Below are 24834 nucleotides of genomic sequence, written 5' to 3'. Positions count from 1 at the left end.
TCTTGTCAATGTTACTGGCATTCATACCAACTAATTCTAGGTCAACAAACAGAGAGGCTAGGATGAAAGAAAATACAGAAAGTTGTAAGATTACCTACCAGTATTCTGCAGTGTTAATCCTGAGAGATCTTAATTTTTTAAAGGGAAAAAAAATGAAACATTAATCATTACCATGACAATATATTATATTTAAAATAAAAAATATTATATTTAAAATTACAGAATGTAAATTTAAGCCAGAAATTATAAAACTTCACGAACCATTTCAATTAAGGAGAAATAGCACAAATATCTAATACATAAACTATTCAAATCTATAATGTTTTCTATCTTGTTTTTCAAAAACAATGTTCTAAATGGTCAAAATATCAACTATATACTCCTCAGTTTTAGCAGTAAAAATACAAATTTTTTTACCAAGTTCAAATTTAAATACTTAAATACTTAAAAAAATGTCTGATTCTTTAACCTTATTTGAAGTCCTGGGCTATCTCCAAATTTATAATTTCACTTAGAAAAATTAAAATACTACTGAGATCTTTTTTCCTTTTATTATTCTAAGGACCAAAGCATAGTCTACTTACCAATTCCAGGTGATACAACTCGTTCATAGTGATATGGATTCACACAGACACTATCACATTTTAAGTCAAAGGCATACTGACAGTATTTAACATGTTTTAGTTCATTTTTATGAAGATCAGGCCACCTCCAGAGACGAGCATAAATCACATGAGGAAATCCTTTCCTACCAGCCACCTAGGAAAAATAAAGGAGCATCAGTTACATGTCAGACATTATGCAAGACACTTTATATATGTTCTCATTTAATCTTCACAATCCTACAAAGTCAGTATTGTAATCCCCATTTCATAAATGAGAAAATTAAAGCTTAAAATAACTAACTTGGCCATTGCACACATCAGAGGTAGAAATGAACCTAGGTATAACTTTAAGTCCTGTGCCAGGTTTTAAAAATGCAAAAAGAATTTCTTGTAGAAACTATGCCTAAAATTTTGAAATGAAATTTTAAAATCTAATGACATAAGATTTCTGTAAGTTTCTTTAAGTACAGGAAATGTATTATGTAGTTCTACATGAAAAATGTGACCACTGAAACATTTGATATCAGTGCAAAATGATGTCAGATTTCTAAATTATAAAAGAAATAAGTACAATTCAGATGTTTAAATGTTCATACAATACCAAAAAAGAAAAACAGCTATAAGAATGAATACCAAAGTGCTAAAGGTAGTTCTCTCAGAATGTGGGGTTTTCTTCTGCTTTTTATTTTTATTTTCCAAACTTTCTTCATTGAACTTTTGAGTCAGAACATTAAAAAACTTTTAAGACATATCTTTTGCATATTCTTCCACATATTCCCATAATGCATATTGGTACAGGATGCACAGTATCTGAAGAGATGGAGCACGCATTAAATTATCCTATAGTAACTTAAAAGGAAACAATAATTTTTTAAAATCTGCCACCACGGAAGACATAGAAAAACTCTAGTATAAGACTAACCTGAAGCCTTCCATCCAACGTTCTCTGTATGGTAACACATTTACTAGGATGAGCTCCATTTGTAGTTATAGCTGTTATTAAGGAATCCAATTCATCTTTTTTCTCCTTCAGCTTCTTTACCAAACTTTCAATTGCTCTTTTTGCAAATGTTTCACTCTCTCCACCTTGTCTATGGCACATCAAACTATGCACAATGCTCAGACAGGCATCATTACTTGTTGGTGTATTCGTAATAGACATATTGTCCATTTGTTCAAGTTTTTTCTTTTAAATCAAATATGTCTCCAATTTCCGGAGCAACTTTTATCTTTTAGAGGCAGTGAAAAACAATGGCTGACGATGCGAGGAAAATTGTTAGACATGTATTCAGGATAACCTAAAAAAAAAAGAAACAAAGATATGAGAACACATTTCACAAAGTAGATTCAATTACTTGGGAAAAGACAAAATTGCTCCAGTTAAGTCAAAGACTCAATGTACATAATTAAAATTTGATGCTTAGAGTTTAAAACTACTTAATTAAAACGTTGCTGTTTTTGACATTCCAAAAATATTAAAGTTAGGTCTTCTCATTACTACAGAGGCATGCTCAATCAAGTCTTACTGACTGTTCCAGTCACCTTAAAGTAAAATCTTAGCAGGACTTTTTAAAGGATTACTTATAAGGATGCACATTTTATATAAAGTATTCTTGATTAACAACTAGTTATGCCTAAAAGTCTATCACTAATCTATATTACGAAAAATTCACCATCATCTGGTACAAAATGCTACTTGGCAGTTAACAACACCTACCTCTGTTAAAAGACCACTGACAATAACAAAAAGAAAACCCAATTTAGAAATGGACAAAAAAATTCTAACAGACATTTCTCCAAAGATGATGGCCAATAAGCACAGAAAGATGCTCAACATTAGTCATTAGGGAAATGCAAATCAAAACCACAATGAGGCCAGCGTGGTGGCTCATGCCTATAATCCCAGCACTTTGGGGGGCCAAGGCAGGAGCATCACTTGAGCCCAGGAGTTTGAGACTGGTCTGAGCAACATAGTGAGACCCCCATCTCTACAAAAAATTTTAAAAGTAGCTGGGTCTAGTGGCACGCATCTGTAGTCCCAGCTATTTGGGAGGCAGGAAGGTCACTTAAGCCCAGGAGTTTGAGGCTTCAGTGAGCTATGATGATGCCACTGTACTCTAGCCCAGAAAACAGAGTAAGACCCTATCTCATAAAAACAAACAAAAAAACAAAATAAACAAAACCCACAATAACATACCACTTCATACCCACTGGGATGGATAAGTCAAAAAGACAGTAAGTATGGCGGAGGAAGGAGAGAAACTGGAACCCCCACACATTCCTGGTAGGATTACAAAATGGCACAGCCACTTCCAGAAAACAGTCTGACAATTATACAAGATGTTAAACAGTTACCATATGACCCAGCAATTCCACTCTTCACAATGCTACCCAAGAGAAATGAAATCCTATGTCCACACAAAAACTCATACGTGAACGTTCATAGTAGACAAAACATAGATACAACCTAATGGCTGTCAATTAACAAATGTATAAATAAAATGAAATTCCAAACAGCAGAACATTATTCAGCCATAAAAAAGAATTTAGTACTGATACATGCTATACCAGGGATATTCCTAGAAAACATATACTAAGTGAAAGAAATCCATCACAAAAGGTCACATCTTGTATTATGATCCCGTTTATATAAAAAAAATACAGTATAGGCAAATCCATAGAGACAAAAAGCAGATCATGGTTGCCAGAGGCCGAGGGAAAAGGGAATGAGGAATGACTGCTAATGAGTATGCAGTTTCTTTGGGGATAATGAAAATGTCCTACAATTGATAGTGGTGATGGCTGCACAACTCTGTGACTATACTAAAAACCACTGAATTGTGTGTACATTTTTTAAAAGTGAATTTTGTGGCATTTGAATTATATCTCAATAAAACTGTTATTTAAAAAGAGACCACTGAATTCCTCAAAAGTTTTTATATATAAAAGCAACAAGGTAAATTATTTTGCAGAAAAATTAAAATACTGAAAATGAATATTAATGAAGAATCCATTCAACTTGTTGAAAACTAAAGTAATTTATCTGACCTCAAGATCCTACATAGAATAGGAAAAGGCCATCAGCCTAAGAATAAACATGATAAAACAGGATTGGAGCCTGTACTTTATATGCTGGATTGTATTTTATTTGTTCATTGATGTTGTTGCATTCCAGGCTTATTTTGCTTTTATTTTCTTTTGCTATTTATATGAATCTTTAAACGCTCCCTTAAAATTAATAAAACTCATCATTTTTCTACCAAACCTGTTCCTCTTCTGAAGAACCTTATTTGTTAAAGCATCAATTCAACTCAATTACCCGGCCTTGGAAAGTTTAGCAAATCACCTCTGGCCTCCCTTTCTTTCACTACGCCATTCCCTCACAAAGTTACAAGATTCTTTACCTTAGTCATTTCTTTTCTTTTTTCTTTCTTTCTTTCTTTTTTTTTTTTTTTTGAGACATGGTCTCACTCTGTCACCTCAGCTAGAGTGCAGTGGCATCATCATAGCTGACTGCAACCTCAAACTCCTGGGCTCAAGCAATCCTCCTGCCTCCCGAGTAGCTGGGACTACAGGTGTGTGCCACCAAGCTCAGCTAATTTTTCTATTTTTTATAGAGACAGGGTCTCACTCTTGCTCAGGCTGGTCTGGAACTCCTGACTTCAAGTGATCCTCCCGTGTCAGCTTTCCAAAAGGCTAGGATTACAGGTGTGAGCCACTATGCCCGGCACTGTCTCCTACTTTCTATTCTCCCCGCCACTGGTACAGTTTTGAGCCTCCTTAGAATTTATAGCAATCACTCAGTATTTAATATTTCTTTCTATTGTTATCCTTTTTACATAAATGCCTGTCTCTTCAATTTATTATAAGCCCCATGCAAAGCAGCAGGTTTTTACGTCTTATAGCACTTGCTCACATTCAATAAATACATGTTGAAGACACACCTTCCAGATAAACAAAGATTATCATGGGGGGTTTTGGAGTCAGAGGTCTGGATTAGAAAGCCAGCTTTCACATCACGTAGTCAGACAAATGAAGTTACTTAAATTCCCTGAACTCTCTGATTAAAAAGGCTTATAGAGCCCAAAGGAAGAAATCTATATTAAAGTGCTGGGCACATAGTGTTAAGCAAAAAGTAGCTATTGTCTGAATATTCAAATGCTTATTTTAATTGTTTTAAAAGAATATTTTCCTAAAACACCTTATGCACTTTTCTGCATTTTCTATTAAAAATTGTCAAAGAAAATATAGGAGGGCAGAGACAGAAATAAACCACTGATCCAGGACTCACAACTCAAATGCACAGAGGAGGCAGGCAAGTTCTATAAACGAACACAATGTGCCCAGTGTAAAGAAAGGTACTGAGGAACAAATGCATACCCATCTAAAGTGGGTAGCCACTACTTACTTCCAGAAGTGGCATTTGAGAATGCTGGCCCACTGCTGCCAGGTCTTCAATTTAAAGAGAAACCAAAAAATTGGAATGGGAAATCTCATTTTTGAGTGTTGGTGATTTATTACGGGGAAAGGAAGGAAAGGAGAGGGTCTGCGAGAAACCAATGTGCATGCCAAACAAAACATAACTTCAATTCAAAACTGACCCAAGAGAACCACCAGTTTGAAATCTCTGAATGCCACCTTCACAACAGTTTTAATTTCTAGACTGAAAGCTCTAGGGAGACAGAGACCGTACTTGTCTTATTTATGATTATATGCCCAATTCTTAGGACAGGTAAGTGCTCCATGTTGTCCAACGAATGCATCTCTGTATGTGCTTTCAGATACCTGCTCACGCTATTTCTTTTGCCTAAAACATCCAGACCCATTTTATCCACTCAGTAAAGTCCTGGCCATCCTTCAAAGTGCAACTTAAATATCTCCATTTCTCCAAGAGTTTTCCCTAACACACTGTCTCATCTCCTCGCAATCCCAAAGAGCTGCTTGTGTTTACTGTACATTTCCTGGTATGTTACTTGGAACCCTCCCTCAAATTTAAAACATACCTCTACTACAATTTAACATATTACATTATAGTTATTTGATTATGTATTTGTCACACATTGCCAAAAATCTAGAAGTTCAAGAAAACAGCAATCCCTTTCATCTTAGAAATTCCCAGCACCTGCACAATTCCTGAGAAACACCATGAAAGTGTGTGTGGATTGACTACAGCTATTTATTCTGTAGAATTTTCTTTTCTTTCCTTTTTTTTTTTTTTTTTTTGAGACAGAGTTTCACTCTCTTGCCTGGGCTAGACTGCCGTGGAGTCAGCCTAGCTCATAGCAACCTCAAACTCCTGGGCTCAAGTGATCCTCCTGCCTCAGCCTCCCTGGTAGCTGGGACTACAGGCACGTGCCACCATGCCTGGCTAATTTTTTCTATTTCTAGTTGTTTGGCTAATTTCTTTCTATTTTTAGTAGAGACGGGGTCTCGCTCTTGCTCAGGCTCATCTCGAACTCCTGAGCTCAAGTGATCCTCCAGCCTCATCCTCCCAGAGTGCTAGGATTACAGGTGTGAGCCACCACGCCTGGCCTATTCTGTAGAATTTTCTTACAATAAATTTTGAAGAGTACAAACAATTTTATTGGACTCATTTTCTGATATTATATTTCGAAAGATATGTACCAATTTATAATGTAATTAAAGTGTCTGTGACTATTTCACCACAATCTCAGATGTCATCATTTCTAAAATTCATGCTATTTGGGGGCCTAATTGTATCTCAAAGGTTGTTTTAATTACAAGTTTCTTTGAACATGAATGAAAATGACCTTGCTTTCTTAAACACAGCTTTCTCATCTTTCTCTTTGTTGTAGTCTTATGACCACAAGTTCCTGAAACATAATTAAAAGTTCCATGTATAAAAAATTATACCAGCAGGGATGTATAGATATATTTTCTACATTAAAAACGACTGGAAATTATGGAAGTATGACAGACAAGGGCATAATACTGGTATAAATAAAATTATATATTCTAATTGAAGTTCTAACGGCAAGAATAGACATGTTAACTAACATCTCTTATAATTCTCTCTTCCATAAAATGGGAACACTTTCTGCCCTGACAACTTTACAGACTTACTGTGGTAATTAAATGCAACTCAGCAAACACTGTATGTATGTATCACGTACAAAGCACTACACATATAAAGACAAGTAGCACATACTCAGAAAATGGATCTCAACTCTCTCAGACCAACATCTCATTTTTTTTCTAGCAATTTATAATCACCTCCTTAGCTACATCAAAATTCTAAACTACTAACTCGTATTTTTAAAAATGTAACAATGCCCTAACTGTAATAAAAAGGAGGAAAAGATTAATATACAATAAAATGTGTATTCCCATATATAAATGCTCACGCATACCAACTAGCTTAGAATGTATAAGAAGTTAGATGGTTGCACTTTTAGGTAGAATCATCACAACTATGGCAGCTATCAATGCAGACCTTCTAAGACAGGTGTATTGCATTGGCAACTCAAATAACACAATGGCATTGCAGCTGGTAACATGGATTTTCTCAAATGGCGAACTCCTGAAGAAATTCCAAACAAAACAACTTCAATTAAGAAAATAAATTAAGAGAAATTTAATTCCTGGAAAAGTGAATATATATTAAGCTAATTATGTCTTCCTCCTTCAGGAATTTCCAGAGATTTAGAAGTCTTGTGGGATGCAAAATAATTCTTCACTGTCTCTCACATTGCAGGATGGCATCCCTGGCCCCCATCCACCAAAGTTCCTTCTACAAATTTCCACAATACTCCTTAAAGAGCAGTATTTGCTCCATTAAGAACTACTGATCTAGAAGACCCAAACATATTATTATAGTAAGCAATAAATGCTATTAATAAAAGAGATAGGTATAAAATAATTTGGGACTATAAATGAGGGAGCATGGAAAGTTCACAGGTAAGCTAAATCTTACCGTGATATGTCAGGATCAGCTAGGCTATGCTGTATTGACAACCAACCCCCAAAATATCAATAGCTTAAAACAAGTTTACTTTCTGCTTATGCTACATGTTCATCATAGATCAACTGGAGGCACTATTCATGGTCATCTCTCAGGGATTAGAGTGACAAAGGCTCCATCTCTACAAATGTGCTTAAGTGGCAAGGGAAGGGACAGGACAGTTCATGCACCATCTTTTAAAGGCTATCATTTATGTTCACATTTGACTGGCCAAAGTCATATGGCCATGCCAGTGAGTTCTCAACCAGGAGCAACTCTGTCCCTCAAGAGACATCTGGCAATGTCTGCAGACATTTCTGATGGTCACAACTAGAAAGGGGAGGTGGGGGAGGCGCAGTACTACTAGGCATCGAGTGGGCAACAGCCAGGGCCACTACTAAATGTCTTGCAACACGCAGGACCGCCCCCACCCCACAAACAAAAAATTACCCAGCCCAAAATGTCAACAGTGCCGAGGCTGAGAAACCTTGGCCCATGCCTAATTTCAAGGGAGGGATGGGGGAGACAAAGAAATGCAATACTACCATGTGCCAGAGGAGGGCCATTAGAGTACTGGTAGAATAGTACTAATGACTACCATATGTGAACAAGAATTTGCCAGGCTGAAGGAAAATCACAAAGCAGAGAGGTATAAGAGAACACATGTTTTATCTAGGGTAGGTTCATGGTAGGAAAGAGAGGAGAAATAACAGCATTAGATTTGTATTAGAAAGAAAACTTTAGTGAGAACACGAAGAACAACTTTGGAAAAGGAAACAGAAAACCAGTTAAGAAACAATGATCAGAAAAGTGATAAGATCCTAGATTGGGGTATGAGCAGTGGAAACCAAGGGGGTTTCTCTAGGTAGAACAGACTGGACTCTTTAACCAACTGAATATGAAGGGTGAAAAAAAGGGGACAGACAAAAGATGACCCATTTCCTTGACAGGTTAACTAACAAAGAAAGAATAAGATTTAAAAGGGGATATGTAACAAATTCAGTTTTAGATACACTGAGTTTGAAGAGCTTAGTAGACAAGTTAAGCCTATTTGAAAGTCACCTTGATCCAGAAGACAGAATGATTAAAAAAATAAAAAAAAAGTCACTAGCATATACAGGTATTAGATAAAGTAAAAGGTAATGGGAGGTAAAGAGTCAGCAAAAGGGATGAGGTTTGTTCTCCTATCTACCTATTGTGTGTTTTTTCCTCCAGCCTTGCTATTAATCGTAAGCTGTCACCTGACGTTGACCATAGATGTAACAGCCAATGGACTCCAAACCCAGATAACCAAACTAATTAAGACACTCTCTAAAATTAAATAGGCTGAATACTGGCTTGAGGCTCTCGTGTAAAATCATAAATTTTAGTTAATGAGTGTTGACATTTTTAGTCCTCTGATGTTAGTTTACTTTTGCATTGACTGTATTGTAAGTGTCAAACATACAGGTATATTTTCTAGAAGTTTTAAGTGTTTTTGATCATTAATCAATAAACTACTTAGTATGGAAATATTTGAGAAAAACGCTTAAGTTTAACCAGGTGGGGGGAAAAAAGCCTGGCCTGGTAAATCAAATATCACTAGAAAGAAATTCTAAGCATAGGCTTACCAGGTGTTCAGGCTTAGTACAGGCCTGTAGCACAAGTTAGAGACAAGATTTTAGACATCAAGTTGAGGTTCTTCAAACTGAGGGCAGTTGGAACAAAACTTCCAAGAGTGCAAAAGTTTAACAATGCAATCAAAGCAACAAAAAGAATGTTTCTGTGGTAAGTTTTAAGATGTCCTACAAGCGACAAATTGAGAGGTATACTTCTTGCGTACCCATGGGTCTTAAATTTAAAGTCATTTTGGTAGACCAGCTTTAAAATAATTTTATTTCCAAATTAACATTTTCTAGATTAATAGAGATTGTTAAAAGAAGGAACAACAGTACTACAGGTGGCATCTGTTTTTGTCTACCGGCGCATATTTCCACTTCTGTAACAGAAGTCTGATTTTCCAAGAAGAATCTCCCGATCTCGGCAGATAGAACAGTTCCCGGCCGAATCAGAGCCACCCCCCAGCCACACTGTTGTTTCAGAGATGGAAAAGAACCCCAGCCAGGCCAGTGACACAGCTCCAACACTTCTGATGGAAACTACACAGAAGAAAAAAAAAGCCCTCTTTATGCTGACTTGAAGTTTGGAGTAGTTAGCCTGGAAACTACCTGAGAATTAAACAGAAAGGAAAGCAAAGCCAAGTTCTGATGATACTGGTTGAGACTCTGGATCCAGCAGTCTGAGGCCAGCTCTATCTCCATACCAAGCCAATGAACCCCTCCCTTTTACTTAAGCTTGACTGCTACATGTTCCCTAATATATAATAACTGAACAAAAATTGAATTACTAACATCCTCAGAAATAGCAGCAATAAAGTATTAACCACATAAACAGTGGAACCAATCAGTAATCAATAATACAGATAATTAGTTACTTTTTAAAACAATACAGAGGAGGTTCTCACTATGTTGCGCAGGCTGGTCAAAATCCCAGGCTCAAGGTATCCACCCACCTCAGCGTCCGGAATTATAGGCATGAGCCAGCATGCCCCACCGAACTAGTTACTTTAAAATAGCAGCTGTTAATTTAAAGTCTCTGATCTCAGGATACCTTTATTTACACTCTTAATTATTGAGGCTGCCAAATAGCTTTTGTTTATGTGGGCTATATCAACTGATATTTATATTACAAATTAAAACTAATAAAAGTTTAGACATTTATTTTATTAAATCACTTAAAATAATAAAGCTATTATGTGTTAATATAAATAATACATTTTATGAAAAAATGGTACTTTCCAAAAAAAAAAAGTTAGGAATCAGAGTGAAACTGTTTTATATCTTTGCAAATTTTTTTTAATGTCTAGCTTAAAAGGAGACAGCTGGATTCTCATATCTGCTTCTGCATTCAATCTGTTGTGATATGTTGTTTTGGTTAAAGTATATGAAGAAAATGTGCCTCACACAGAGATATAATTGGAAGAGAGAAGTATTTTAATAGCCTTTTCAGATAATAAAGGATATTCACCTTTTACTCAACACCAAAACTCCGCAAGTGGCAATTCTTCAAAAGTTACTTGCAATGTGGAGTCTGAATCCTTATCAACAAAATTTTTGGTTCTGTTATATAAAAATGCATGATTTCTCTTATACTTTGAATGGATCTCCCACCCATGCATGACTTTGTAACATCATGAATTGGTCATTGGGGAAAATATTGGTTCAGTAAGTTATACAAATCTACCAAATGTTGACATATTTCCTTATGTATTTTTTAAAATTATATCCCTTATGGCCAGGCATGGTGGCTTATGTCTGTAATCCTAGCACTCTGGGAGGCCAAGGTAGGAGGACTGCTTGAGGCCAGGAGTTCAAGACCAGCCGAGCAAGAGCGAGACCCTGTCTCTACAAAAAATATTAAAAATTAGCCTAAAGTAATGGCACATGCCTGTAAGTCCAAGCTACTAGGGAGGCAGAAGCAGAAGAATCACTTGAGCCTAGGAATTTGAGGTTGCAGTGAGCTGTGATGACGCCACTGCACTCTAGCCAGGAAAACAGAGCAAGACTGTCTCAAAAAAAAAAAAAAAATACATCCCTCAATATCACCACTAATCTCATCAGAAAAGTCTTTAACTATTAGGAAACTGGCAAATTCATAGGGACACATACAAGTTTTCCAAAAATCTAATTTACACTTAAAAAATTTTATCACTGGCAACTAATGTTTTCCTTGAAGTGGCCAGCTCACTTCATTCATTTTCAAGGAAATACCTGCCAAACACTCAAGCCTAAATAACCATGGTTTATCTATCAGTCATTCTGTTAAGTAAAAATAAAAATGATGCTCCATTTAAAAAGCAGCCAGTTCAGCTTGTAAGTCAATCACACAAGTGCTTCTCCTAGAAAAGAACATTGCACTCTGATGTGCAGAAATGCTTTATACATTCTTCCCATTTAATCACACTGAATATTTAAAAGACATGCATGCCGGAGTAGAAATTTCAAAAATTAAAACTTTTTACTGCTTCACCAAGGGCATTCTTAAGTGAAACTGGCATTTTTTCAAATGCTTAACATGTGTGTGGATGTAAAGAACACAATAAGGATTCATAGGATTTGGTACAACTGCCTTGATTCACGCTAAGGTGCCAGCAATTTACCCACCACTGCTCCTTACCCATCAGCACAAATGTCAACACAGTGAAAGGGCAAATAACATCTTAGATTCATTACAAAAATAATTTTGACTTCATGACCCTTAAATAAAAGGGTCCCAGGGATCTCCAGGGGTCTGTGGACCATACTTTGAGAAGACTGGAAACTAAGTTGAATTTCAATAACTGATAACTAAAAAATACATTTCATAAAACTTTTAAATGAAGAAGACTATCATCTAGCTTATTCTTTCAAAAGGGGCTGTATCAGAATCTGCTGCAGGTTAGCCCAGCTCTACTAAATAGATATCAAGGGGAGGGGCCTACCTTTAAAGACCATTCTTGGAGTCTGAAGTACTGACAGTTTTACAAAGCACTGATCTAGTCTACAAGCTTCACCTTACAAATTACCAAAAAGATTGTGAAACAAATATCATGAATACGTGCAACTGATTAAAATGACTAATTATATAGAAGCTGTGTCATTTTTCTTTACAATTAGCTAGCTGCTTCACTTCAACATCTATACACATGCAATTCTTTCTTCACCTAGTTTTCAGTAGGGGTATCTATGACATAGATGCACCTAGTGGGTTTATGTACAATAATTCTTGGCTTAGCTTACCCCATTAAATACTACTTCCAGTCGTTCTTTCAGCAAATGATTCAATTATTACAATGAATGGCCATCTATTGATATCATATGTTTTAGAATTCACCAGTGACCATCACTGATAAATATCCATAATTCAGTTTTACATTTAGAAATACGTTGACTTGAAAAAGACCTGAATTGCATACATTCATCCACATTAAAATACAGAAATCGTACCTTACTACAAACACAAATACTCAGTAGCAGTCCTTTTTTTTAAATCATAAATAAGATTTGCATTCAAAACACATAAATTGGGATTTGACAGGTTTTAAGTAAATTACTCCAATGTGCTGATGATCGAAAAGTAAAGCCTGTGCTATATTAAAACAAATGAAACGGTAAGTATAAGCATGCTAAAATAACTAAAGCCTTTAAAATCAGGAGGTACTTTTTAAGTAATAGAGACGCCCATGCCTACTTCACTCCATTCCCATTCTAAATCAGTGCGTGTGTGTTGGAACTGGGTGGCAAAGAATATTTTACTTTTCTAAACAGCTCTTCTAGAGACACAGATATAACTACTCTATAGATCAGCACTTGGGAAATACTTCAGGTGATACAAATAAATGGAGAACTGAATATGCCCCTAGATGATCTCTAAAGAAGTGCTACCTAGCTGGGCTAGTTGAGCAACTGTCTTATAGTGTAGAAGTAACAGCAAAAGCTAAACAACGCAACTTGCCTCTCAAAAACCAGTGAACGAACCAGTTAATTGGTGGCTAAAAAATTTTATGATTTCCAAGCAGATTAACCCCCTAAGAAGACCAAATTCTGTTGAGAGTTTGTGCTAATTTAGGCACTTATGGTTGTTAGTCTCCAAAAGGAGCACAAGCAAGCATTTGAGAGTATACTTTAAAAGAAGACCAACTTCCTATTTAAAATAGTGATAATATACAATTTCTCATCATGGAAAATACAACTTCCTAAAACTTGCTACCACACAGTTCAAATGAATTGAAAATGAAGGAAGAAAAGGGGGTAGGGAGGAAGAAAGGGACAGAGAAGACAGACAGACAGACAAAACAGGCAGGCAGGCTGGGAAGTAAAACAAACGTGGCAATACCTTCAAAAGACCCAGTAAGTTAGACGAGTGAGATGACTACATTGTGCACGTGTAAATCACCGTATTAAAGAATGTGACACTGACAGGAGTGAAATAGTTCAAAAGAAGTCAGAAGACCCCAACAGCTCAACCAATGTGGAGCTCTGACCTAGGTGCACCCCAGACCAATTGAATAATTTCTAGGGGTGGGATTCAGGCATCAGTATTTTGTAAAGCTCCCCAAGAGATCTCAAAGTGCAGCCAAGACTGAAAACCACGGCACTAAACCCTGGGAGTAAAAAGGCAATAAGAAGATGAACCCAACACATTTGTAAGTTTTCCAAACTGCAAAAAACTCTCATTCCAAGTGTGAATAATGAAATATAGTCCTTGAGTTGAAAAGTATTTACAAACAGACCCTCTTTACAATCAGTCTCTGGTAGTTGTCTAACTTATCATGTAATCTGCAGTAGCAGTTATCCAGACAAATCAGAAATTATAAGAACCTTTTAAGTTATTAATATAAGAATATGAACACCTACCATCTTAGTTCTACATATGTGAGCACTACCCTACTTTTCATTCATTCTTGTGGTTGAAACAAATTTTCCTGGATGCCAATTACAGCATGTAACAGTGGCAAGGTGACACAACCTAAAATACCTTGTTCCTGAGAAACTGGAATTCAGCCAAATTTCCCATCACCAAAATCACATATTTTAGAATGAGAAAAAAATTCAAAAATCCTAAATCTGACTCATTATCAAATGTTTGGCATATTATGATGCAAACATATCATACTGAAAGTAGCGCAAATGAATGATATCTAGACATATTTGTCAACTGTTTAATTTCTCATTTTAAAACAATTCAGTCTTAACTACTGAGCAAAAAGTCCAAAATTTGATAATTTAACAAAATTGTATTAAATGCTGTATTATGCTGGTCTAACTCCTTTAACTTTCATTTAATGTGAATAGAAAACAATGAAATCAATAAAACTGTCAGTTTTATACAAGATTAAGGATCACCTCAGTCATCATTCACCATTCCTTTAAGCAAAACAAAAAAATTCTGCCTAACTACACAATCATCTAGGAAAAAAAACGAAATCCAAACACGTACAATGAGCGCTGAAATGGCCAATATATTATAAGATGCTTAAAGAACCAATCACTGTAAAAATCATCGAATAAAAAAAAAGTCAGGCATGAGCTAGAGGGGGACAGAATAGAATTAAGTTTAAAAATCAGAAAAATAACACATGCTGTCACCAAAATATGGAAAAATTTAGACAAGATTAAATATTCATTTTAAATGTAATGAATCCAGCAGATTCTGTAGGGTAAGCTCCCGTCGTAGAGGCCTCAGCAATTCACAGCTCAATTAGAACAGTGTCTAAAGATGTTACTATTAACACTGGCTCAATAAAAAAAAAATTAGCTTCCAAGTGGGAGAGCGGGAGTGTAACTGGGTGGTATAAGCATAATTGCTTCTAGCAGCAAAGCCATCAGAAAAAGCCAATGATCTACCTAAAACTTATTTCAAAATATTTCAAAGAGACTTCACACAAATTTTCATTAAGTCTGAAACAGACTGGCAGTTTGTTTTTGTTTTTCCTAAGCCCAAGGCTTACGCTGAAGGCACTTAGCTAAACAAAGTAGGCACTCTCATCTTAAAATTTTTAAATCAAGATGCAATACCTCTTTAAAGCAAACTCACCCAAAAACCTGGAAAGCAAAGAAAAAGCCACTTCTATTAATAGATTCACAAAATGTTGTATCTATTTTCTCTACACAGGCTTTTAGTTTTAATTCCAATAACGTAAACCTATATAATTCATCACCACCTTTAGACCTAAAACTACTTCAAATCATAAATGCTTGGCCTACCTCTATTACATTTGTTCTGTAACAAACCCATTTAAGAAAATAAAATCATGACAGCTTTATGAAAGAAACATTAAGAAGTCTTATTCTTAAATGTTAATCATTTACAATTTGGAATATCATGCACTAATCATACCAGAACTCTCCAATAGAGAGTAAGTCCATAGTAGAAAAAAAAAAGTTACACTTTAGAACTTCCTTATATTTCAGCTGAAATATATAGTCTCTGTAGGGTATAGCAAAGGTAATTTATGAAATCTACAATAAAAATTATTCAAATGCAATGCTCTAAATCTAATTACTTTATGAAATTATGCATTTCTGTATTTTCCACTAAGACGCTAAATGGTTTCTGCCAGCAAAAAGTACTGAACCTGCTTCTTAAAACACCTGAATAATCACGCTGTTACCGAGACTAAAAGGATGTTAATTCCGGCAAAACGCAAAGGAGGTTCACAAAAGTTAGCCAGGACTCTATGCCTACAGAAAGTCAATTCAGGGTGCTTAAAACGATTCCCCGATTACCTTGTTATATTTATTATTCCTACATAACTGGCAATTCCACCTTAAACTATGGTGCAAAAACTAAAGATGTTAAGAAGTTAATGTCAAAATAAATTAAAAATAATTTTTAAAAAAACAACAAGTTTACCGCGGTTTTAAGGGGAAAAGAGCTATCAATCTTCAAAAAGGCTTTTTAAAGCCCCTCTATACCAGCAAACAAATCTTTCATGTTAACTAAACACAACCATGTCTTTGAAAATCTACCTTGAGAAATCGTAACAGCAGTTTGGGGCATGTGATGGAGCCACCGCCCTCCACCCTACACCAATTTTATGCTCAATACATTTAGTCCTAACAATAAGACACACCAAACCTTCTATTAGGAGACATGATTTATTAAGGGTGGGGGAAGGTTCAGTTAGGTGCTAAGAATCTTTTCTGCATGCTGCCATCACCCACAATATTCAAAAAGTAAACAAATCAAAGGTAGAAACGTAAACTGGAATGACACAACCAAGAGAAAGTGAGGGACAAAGAGAAAACAAAAATTTGCTTGAGTAAAGAAATTAAGACAAACCATTTACAACTTTCATTTAGACCCAAAGGCAACACACTCCAGCCGACCCAACGCGCTCTGCCGGGGCGACAGAGAAACTACTCAAGAACAACAAAGAGGAGCGGCGGCCGCGGCAGGAGTCGCTAGCCGAGTTTAACTTGGTTCTCCGACAAACTGCGAGCGGAGTTCGAGGCCGGAGGATCGACCCCGCAGCCCGAGGGACGCGAGGCACTGCCGCTTGGCACTCGCCCGCCCCGGCCAGGCCAACGCAGGGGCCGTCGCTCGGCCCCGGCCAGGGTCGTCAGGCGGCCGCGCTCGCCCTCCAAGCGGACCCGCCGGCCTCCCGCGCGCTCCCCGCCGCCGCCGCCGCCGGGAGCCCGCCCCGGGGCGGGGAAGCCACGGGCGGGGCGCGCGGGCCCGGTCGGGGGAAGTGGAGGGGACATGGCGCGGTTACCTAGGCTCGGGCGGTGGCGAGGGGAGTCCGCTCTCCCGCCGCTGCTTGTCCGCGGACGCGCAGGGCCAGTTGCTTCCCCGGGCGGCCCGGAGCGCTCCTGGGCCCCCGCCCCAAGGCGTCCGGGCCAGGCCGCCCCTCCTCGGCGCCGCGCCGCTGCCCGCGCGGGCCGGACCGCCTCGAGCTCCCGGGCCGCCCCGCGGCGGGGGGGTCTCTCTCGCGGGGCGCCCGGCTCCCCTCACCGGCTCCTACCCCCTGGGAGGCCGCAGAGCCGAGGGGAGGACGGCAAGGGTCTCCAGAGGAGAGCGGGCGGGCGCGAACGCGGGCTCCGCCACCCGAGCCGCTCCGTTACCGCAGCGGCGACGACGACCAGGGCCGTGTTGTTGCTGCCAACTTGTCGAGAGGACACTGAGCATGCGCGCGCGCAGACCACATCCGGGTAATTTCAGGGTTTGGCCCTATTCCCCCCGCAGCTTTCCTTTCTCCCGGCTGCCCCCGCCGCCCGCCCCGAGTGACGGGGGTGGCGCTCTGCGCAGGCGCCCGCAGGGCAGCGCCGTCGGCGGGCGGCGCCGACTCCCTGCCCGGGCGCTGGCGAAGGCCGCTTCTCCGCTGTGGTGAGGGGAGCCTGCTTGAGGGGGTGGCAGTCAGAGAAATTGGCATTGTTTGGCAAAACAGTCCCCAAGTACGCAGGAGAGCACAGCGTAGAGTGGGCGTCCAGTAAGTGTTTATAAATAACGATCAGGGCCTTTTTTTGGTTTTTTTGTTTGCTTTGAGGATCTGTGTGGGCACAAAAATTAGACTTTTACAGCCAAGCGCTAACTCCGGGGCGAAGGTGTGTATCGGTTTATTTGGAGAAGAAACTGGCGATGGCTGCACCTTCCTTCCCTTTCCTCCAGGCCTGAATCACGAGTTCCAAAGGTGGTTAAACTCGAGAGACGCACAGGACAGTCCAGGAATCACCCATTTAAGAGCCTGGGCAGCTGTTAGGAAATGTGAGTGGTTCCTGTTGGAAGAGATGTAGGCGGAGCCTCGGGGCTGGAGGGGACCTCTGAGCCCTACACACACCTATTAACTAGGCTACCTGCTGGGCGGGGAAAGGCCCCGCTTTTGACTTTATACTTCTTTTATGTGTTTTTTTTTTACAAGACGCAGCAATTTCTTCTGTAACTTAAAAGGTTTCAGAAAATACACTAATTACATGTGTTTTTCACCAACCACGAAACACTTCCTTTGGGAGTCCCTCCAAAACTGATTATTAGATAGTCCTAAAGTCATTTCTTAGGTCATGTTGCCCGGAAACTCTCTACACCCACCCACCCCCCTGCCATCCACACTCAGTGCTCCATTCTGCCCTCAGTCATTTCTACCAGAAGGCCCCGAAAACTTCAAATTGGTCTTCTCTTATCTCTGGGGTTTATGAAGACTTTCCAAGACCAGTTTTAAGGGAATTCATTTCCAGATCTTCCACTGCCATATGTACTGTTTTTTAAAATTGTTCAGTTTGAGAAGGGAGCTGAGGACACAGCATCCCCTTTTAAAACTGTCCTTATCCCACCTTGCAAAAGAAAGTAAAAAATTCGTATCCATTACTAAGGTGCATTGACCCAAGATCTAAAAATCTCCAGGACAGTTCAGTTTTTTCCCCAATGAAAAAATTGGTGTCTATGCTGAGAAAGTAAATGACCTTAGTGAATGGGTTTAATTCTTTTCGTAAGTCAAGTAGTTGCCAATTCTTTGCTGTCAACAAAATTGAAGGAAGATCTGTCAGCTGATAGGTTATTAAAAATGATTTGGTAATAGACTAATATGTGATTCTTAGGTAATATACCTCAGAAGGAGTTTTAAATATTGAGTAACATTGCTATAATTAAACTTCTTCCATCCCATCTGTATTACTTATCTATTGCTGCATAACAATATTACCATAAATTTAGAAGCTTAAAACAACACACATTATTGTTTTAAGTTTCTATGGGTCAGGAGTCCAGACATGATTTAGCTGGGTCCTCTGCAAAGGGAGGCTGGGAAAAAGAATCAGCTTCAAGCTCATGTGGTTGCTAGCAGCATTCATTTTCTTGCAGGATCAGTTCCTTGCTGGCCGTCAGCTGAGACCCCCTCTGTTCCTTGCCATGTGCCCTCCCCATAGGGAAGCTCACGATATGGCAGCTTGCTTCTTCAAAGCCAGCAATGGGGAGAATCTCAACAAGACACTGGTTACAATCTTATGTAACATAATCACACACAGTAAATCACACACATCCTACTACCTTTGCCATACTCTATTGGCCAGCAGCGAATCACAGGTCCCACCTACACTCAAGGGGTGGGGATCAAACGGGGCCTACATTAGAGTTTGTCTACCACACCATCTAATGGTTTGTGCAAATGACATTCCCTATAAGCTCAACCTCTTTGCTGAATTTCCCTTCAGGTTCCCTTCACTTTTGCACTTAAGAGAAACCTGACTTTCCCCTGGGACGCTGCTTCTCCCCTCTCTAGTAGTGGCAACTGTGTTTTCAATCATAAGTCTCTTAGCCTGTGCCTGGAGGTGAGGAAGCCTTGCTCCTTGCTTCCAGACCCTTACCCTCCTCCTCCCGATAAACCAGCAGGTTTGACTCTTGTTATTCAGTGCTGCGTTGTTGCCCTCATTCCCCTTCATTTCTGCACCATTTAGTCTGTCATTAAGGCCAATGCCACTTCTGGCTTAATCCTTGGTGATTATAAAATATTCCCAATGCCCTGGCCTCTCAATTCCTGAGTTCTTCTACTCCGAAGGATCTTGTCCTCTATCCTAACTCAGCCACTGACTCCTATGGTCATAATCACAGGAGCCACATCAAACTCTGCAACTTCTTCACAATCACGCTTTCAGACATCTCACACTGATCACCACCTCATTTTTCCAAGTCATTCCCTGTAGTACTCTAACTCCAAGAATTTTTTAAACCTCATAGCTGCTCACTCCCCTCCTTACCCAGCTTCGACCCTTGGCCAATCATTATAATCACTCTTGCACACACTCTGCACCCCCTGGCCTCCCTCCCCATTTGTTGTGCTTGGTTGGCAAAACCACAATCCTGATTCAAGCCAGTTCTCCACCTATACTGCAGCACCCATGCATCTGAAGATGACTGGAGAAAAACACAATCACATGGACTAGTTTCACTTTACTTTCATCACCGTGAACCTCAGGTGGACCCTTAGTGCTACCCAGCAATCCTACTTCCTGCCTCCATTCTTCTAGATTTCATACCTTCTCTGTCCTCTAACCGTGCGGTCCCTGATCCATACATGTCTTCAATGTGTTAGGGATGCGGCTGCAGATCTCTGCCGCCCACCCAACACACACCCTGTCTGTGGAAAAATTGTCTTCCATGAAACTTAGGAACCGTGGGGGTGGGGGATGCGGGGGGGGGGGGGCACCCACACTGCAGGAGGTGAGTGGTTGGAGAGCCAGTGAAGCTTCATCTGTATTTACAGCTGCTCCCCATCGCTTACATCATCACCTGAGCTCTGCCTCCCACACTACTCCCTGGCTACACCCCCAACCCCCGTCTGTGAAAAAATTGTCTTCCATGAAACTGGTCCCCGGTGCCCAAAAGGTTGGGGACCACTGCTCTAACTTACACATCCTCCCCTCAATCCTCATTCTCAATTAAGAACCGTGCTTCCTATGTCATTGAGAAAATTGAAGCAATGGGACAAAAACTTCCACAGAATCCCACCCCTCCCCATACCCACACACCAGCCTCTTCTCTGCCTTCCCCTCCATTACATAGTTGAATTCCCATGCTCCTGGCTAAAGCCAGTCCCTCCACTAAGACAATAAACCAGGTGTAGTGGCACATGCCTGTAGTCCTAGTTCCTCAGAAGGCTGAGGTGGGAGGATGGCTTGAGCCCAGGAGTTCGAGATTGCAGTGAACTATGATCACACCCCTGTACTCCAGCCTGGGCAACAGAGCAAGACCTTGTCTCTAAAAAATAAAAATTTAAAAAAACAATAAATCCCAATACCATCTTGCCTAATCAAGATCATCACCATCACTCCAGCAATTATCCCTCCCCTTCTGTATTATCAATATTTCCCTCTCTCGGGTCATTCCCATAATCAGCTGTTATTTCTCCAATCCTACAAGGTCTTCAACCCATTTCTCTGCTCCTTTTGAAACAAAACTTCTAATAGAGTTTTCTATACTTTGTCTCTAGTTCTCCTCCCATTCTGCAGTAGCAGAATATATACCGTATGATTACCATTTATATAAAGTTCAAAAACATGTCAAACATATGTATATCGAGACTGCATATGTATGTAGTAGAAACATAACAACACACACAAGACTACATATGTGGCATAATTTAGGTCATCAGCTGAGTGGTAGGTCTCCCATCCTCTCTTGAACTTACACCATTCTTGCTTGCATCCTCACCACTCCATGAAAGCTACTGTCAAGCCCAGCAGTGAACTTCACATTGGTTAAACCCAATGGTCTAGTCTCAAGTCTCATCTTGATTGAGTTGTCTGTAACAGCTGAAACAGCTAATCACTTGATTCACTTTTTTTTTTTTAACATCGCACCCTCTTAGTTTTCCTCCTTCATCCCTGGTCCCTCCTTCCCTGTCTTCTTTGCTGGCTCCATCTCTTCTCTCAGATCCCTTAACCTTGCCGTGAGCAACCCAGGGCTCATTCCTTGGACTTCTCTCTGTTATCTATATTCATTTCCTTGGTGATCTCATCCAGGCTCCTGACTTTTGATACCATCATATATGATGACAACACCCAAATTTATGTCTCCAGTTCAGACCTCTTACCTGAACTCTATATTCTGATATCTAGCAGTCTATTGCATATCTCAAACTTAACATGTCACGAATTGAATAATATTCTCCCTCAAATCTGTTCAACTCACCAGCTTTCCTATCTCAGCTGATAACTCCATCCTTCAAGTTTCCCAGACCAAAAACCCTAGAGTCATGCTGGACCCCCCTCTTTCTCTCACACTCCTTGTCTAGTCCAGAGTCAGAGCTTTCCTAACCACCTCCACTGTTACCCCCTGGCCTGAGCCACCATCATCTCATACCTAGATTATAATGTCTTCTAAAAGCTCTCCCTGTTCTCGTGCTTGCCCCTCTCAACATAATAGCCACAGTGAGCCTCTTAAAACCTATGCCAGATGTCAGTTCTCTGTTTAAATCCCTCCATCAAACGCTCATTTCATTTAGAGTAACAGGCTACATGCTTGCAGTAGTCTAAAGGGTTCTGCAAGATCGGCACCACCCTCTCTAATCTCATCTCCTATCACTCTCCTCCTGGGTGACTCTGCTCTAGCCTTCCTGACCTCCTTTGTTGACCCCAGAAGATGCCAGCCATGTGCCCAAGTTAGGGCCTCTGCACTGTCTGTGCCCTCTGCCTTGTACACATCTCCCCCACGTATCTGCACAGCTAACTCCCTCGCCTCCTTTGGTCAAAAGTCACCTTCTCAATGAGGCCTGCCCTGACCTTACAAAGATCACAACCCATTCTTATCTCTCACTCTGTACCTCAAATCCCCTTAGCCTGATTTCTCTTTTCCCATGGCACTCAGCTTCTAACGTACTATTTGATTTACTTATGTGCTGTGTTTATTGTTTATTGCCCATCGCCCTCCACCAGAATGTAAGCTCCATGAGGGCAGGGATTTATCTGTAGTGTTTGCTAATGTATCCCAAGTGCCTAGGTAGCTACTGACACACAGGAAGTGCTCAGTAAATATGTGTTGAATGAATAGACAAGGTGTTTCATGCTTCTATCCATAGAAATGAAAACTAGAACTAAGGTTCACTCCAAATTCTATTCCATTCCAGCAAAAAGTGCTACATTTTAATTTTGACAGTATATCAAAATTTGTAGTATTTTATGTTAAATGTTAAGATCAATTAGGTATTAAAGTTATGTTAATTATACAATTAACATGTTTTTTTAACTTAAGAGACTGAGTCAAAAGAATTTTTTTTTAAATTTTTATAGAGGCCATTATTCTAATGTCCACTGATTAAAAAAATTAAAAAATTTTTTATAGAGAAATATGATAGGCTGATCAATAAAAGACTTTCCAGCCTAAAATATTATATTAAAATGCTCAGGGAAATACAAGATAAGGAGAAAAAGAGTGATGTAAAATTTCCTTTAAAGAAAAGCTTGTTCATGTATTTTTTAAATGAATGATAGTTGCATTATGATATTTAAGTTTCCTTGGATACATTTAAAGAGTGATGTAACAATCTTATTTTAAAATGCCAATACTTAATGCCAGAAATAACAAACCTTGCCATTATTTTAACTTATGATGAAACATATTAGATATGACTTTTAAAAGTACAAGAAGAAACAGTTTTTCCAATTTCTTTTAGGAGGAAAGCAAGAAAATTTTTGAAGACCACAGTCCCAAAGCCCTCAAAGGGAGCTTGAAAGTTTTCTTTTCCTTTTATTTTCTTTAATGGTTCCACCTCCTACAAATAGGAGCTTTCCAAGGTGAGGAGAATTTAGAACTTTAACCTTTTCATCCCAGGGGTGGAGATAGAGAGCTCTCACCTCCAGCATCGCCCACCTTGGAAAGAATAGAATGAAATATTATCCTGGAAAGAACCTAGCAATTGACAGATCCAGGCACAAGTTAGTGTCAATCTAATTTGGGAGGGGGCCTGGGGGTTCTCTGTGTTGCCCAGGCTGGACTCAGACTCCTGGCTCAAGTGATCCTCCTCCCTCACCCTCCTGAGTAGCTGGAATTACAGGTGCATGCCATCGTAACCCAATGCCTTTTAAAAATAATCCAAGGTGATTGGGCATGGTGGCTCATGCCTGTAATCCCAGCACTTTGAGAGGCCTAGGTGAGAGGATTAGTTGGGGCCAAGAGTTTGAGATGAGTTTGAGCAATATAGTGAGACCCCGTCTCTAAAAAAAGTCAAAACTTAGCCAGGCATGATGGTACACACCTGTTGTTCCAGCTACTCAGGCAGCTGAGGCAGGAGGATGGCTTGAGCCCAGGCATTTGAGGTTTGTATGAGCTATGATCATGCCACTGTACTCCAACCTGGGTGACAGAATGAGAACTTGTCTCTGAAAAAAATAATAATAATAAAAATCCAAGTTGCCTCTGAAAATTACTTGACATGGATTAACCTAATCACTGCAAGTGTTACCCACATTCCTAAAAGCACTTCAATAAACTCTGTCATCTCTTTTGGCTTAAAGTATAAACAGTTATGCTTGAGGATGAATTTGATGTGCATTTGACCGTCAAACAATTTGTTCCCTTAGCTTCAGAGGAGGCCAAAGACTTGATGAGGAAGAGAGAAGATGGGTGGAGCCAATGCTCCATTTTTATCTTCATTTTCTTCTAAAAAGCTATAATAGCTGCTGTCCATGCAAGATCCAGCAGGGCCACAAGGGCAGCTGTGGACAGAATCCCAATGGGAGAAAGGGACAGAGCAGAGAGGAAGGAATTAGGTGGTCGGGAAGGAAAACTCTCAGCCACCTTTGGCCGCTGTCCTCCAAGTATTCACAGAGGCTGGGAGCTGCTGACAGTGAGGGACAGGAGCAGCACCACACCCTTGGTCTGCCCCGATCCCTCCATTCATGCAATGAACATTTTATTCAATACCTCCCAGGTGCCAAATACTGAGGGATTCCAAGATAAATCTACAGCACTTGACCTTAAGAAGCTCCTGGTCTAGTGGAGCAAGAGTGAAGTGTAAAGCGACAATTCTGATGACTGGGAATACTGGGAGAGGAAAGAGAAGATGCACCCAAATCTTGCCTGAGGGAGTTCAGAAAGCTTCTCTGAGAAAGTGACATTTGAGCTGCATGGTGAGGCACAGTAGGAGTGAGGATTGAGTGGGGACTTTCAAGGCAGAAGAAACAGGCTGGAGATATGAAAGTGGTTGTTCTGCTTGTGGAATGGTTGGGAAAAAAAAAATCAATGTGTAGCCACAGATATACT

At 39.7% G+C, this 24834-nt stretch overlaps 1 protein-coding gene across 4 annotated transcripts in view; it reads right to left on the bottom strand.

The window, feature by feature from the left end:
* SMAD4 (SMAD family member 4) overlaps nucleotides 1–24834 on the bottom strand; it is an 86458-nt gene that overhangs the window by 33570 nt on the left and 28054 nt on the right. For 2 of the 4 annotated variants that reach the window (XR_006729339.1, XM_045528059.1), the window contains exons 1-4: nucleotides 16862–17268; nucleotides 1528–1903; nucleotides 585–759; nucleotides 99–128 (exon numbers count right to left, since the gene is read on the bottom strand). Coding sequence is in view for 3 of the 4 variants with exons in the window: in XM_045528059.1 (XP_045384015.1) it covers nucleotides 99–128; nucleotides 585–759; nucleotides 1528–1776 (454 nt within the window). In the remaining variant the exon portion in view is untranslated. Of the gene's footprint in view, nucleotides 1–98; nucleotides 129–584; nucleotides 760–1527; nucleotides 1904–16861; nucleotides 17275–24834 lie in introns of those variants that run through there. The other 2 variants (XM_045528057.1, XM_045528058.1) reach the window with 2 other exon arrangements.

The sequence above is a fragment of the Lemur catta genome, chromosome 16 (assembly GCF_020740605.2).
Source record: "Lemur catta isolate mLemCat1 chromosome 16, mLemCat1.pri, whole genome shotgun sequence".
Classification (NCBI taxonomy): Eukaryota; Metazoa; Chordata; class Mammalia; order Primates; family Lemuridae; genus Lemur; species Lemur catta.
The sequence above is the reverse complement of the archived record's forward strand: the minus strand, read 5'-3'. Positions and strand labels throughout refer to the sequence as shown.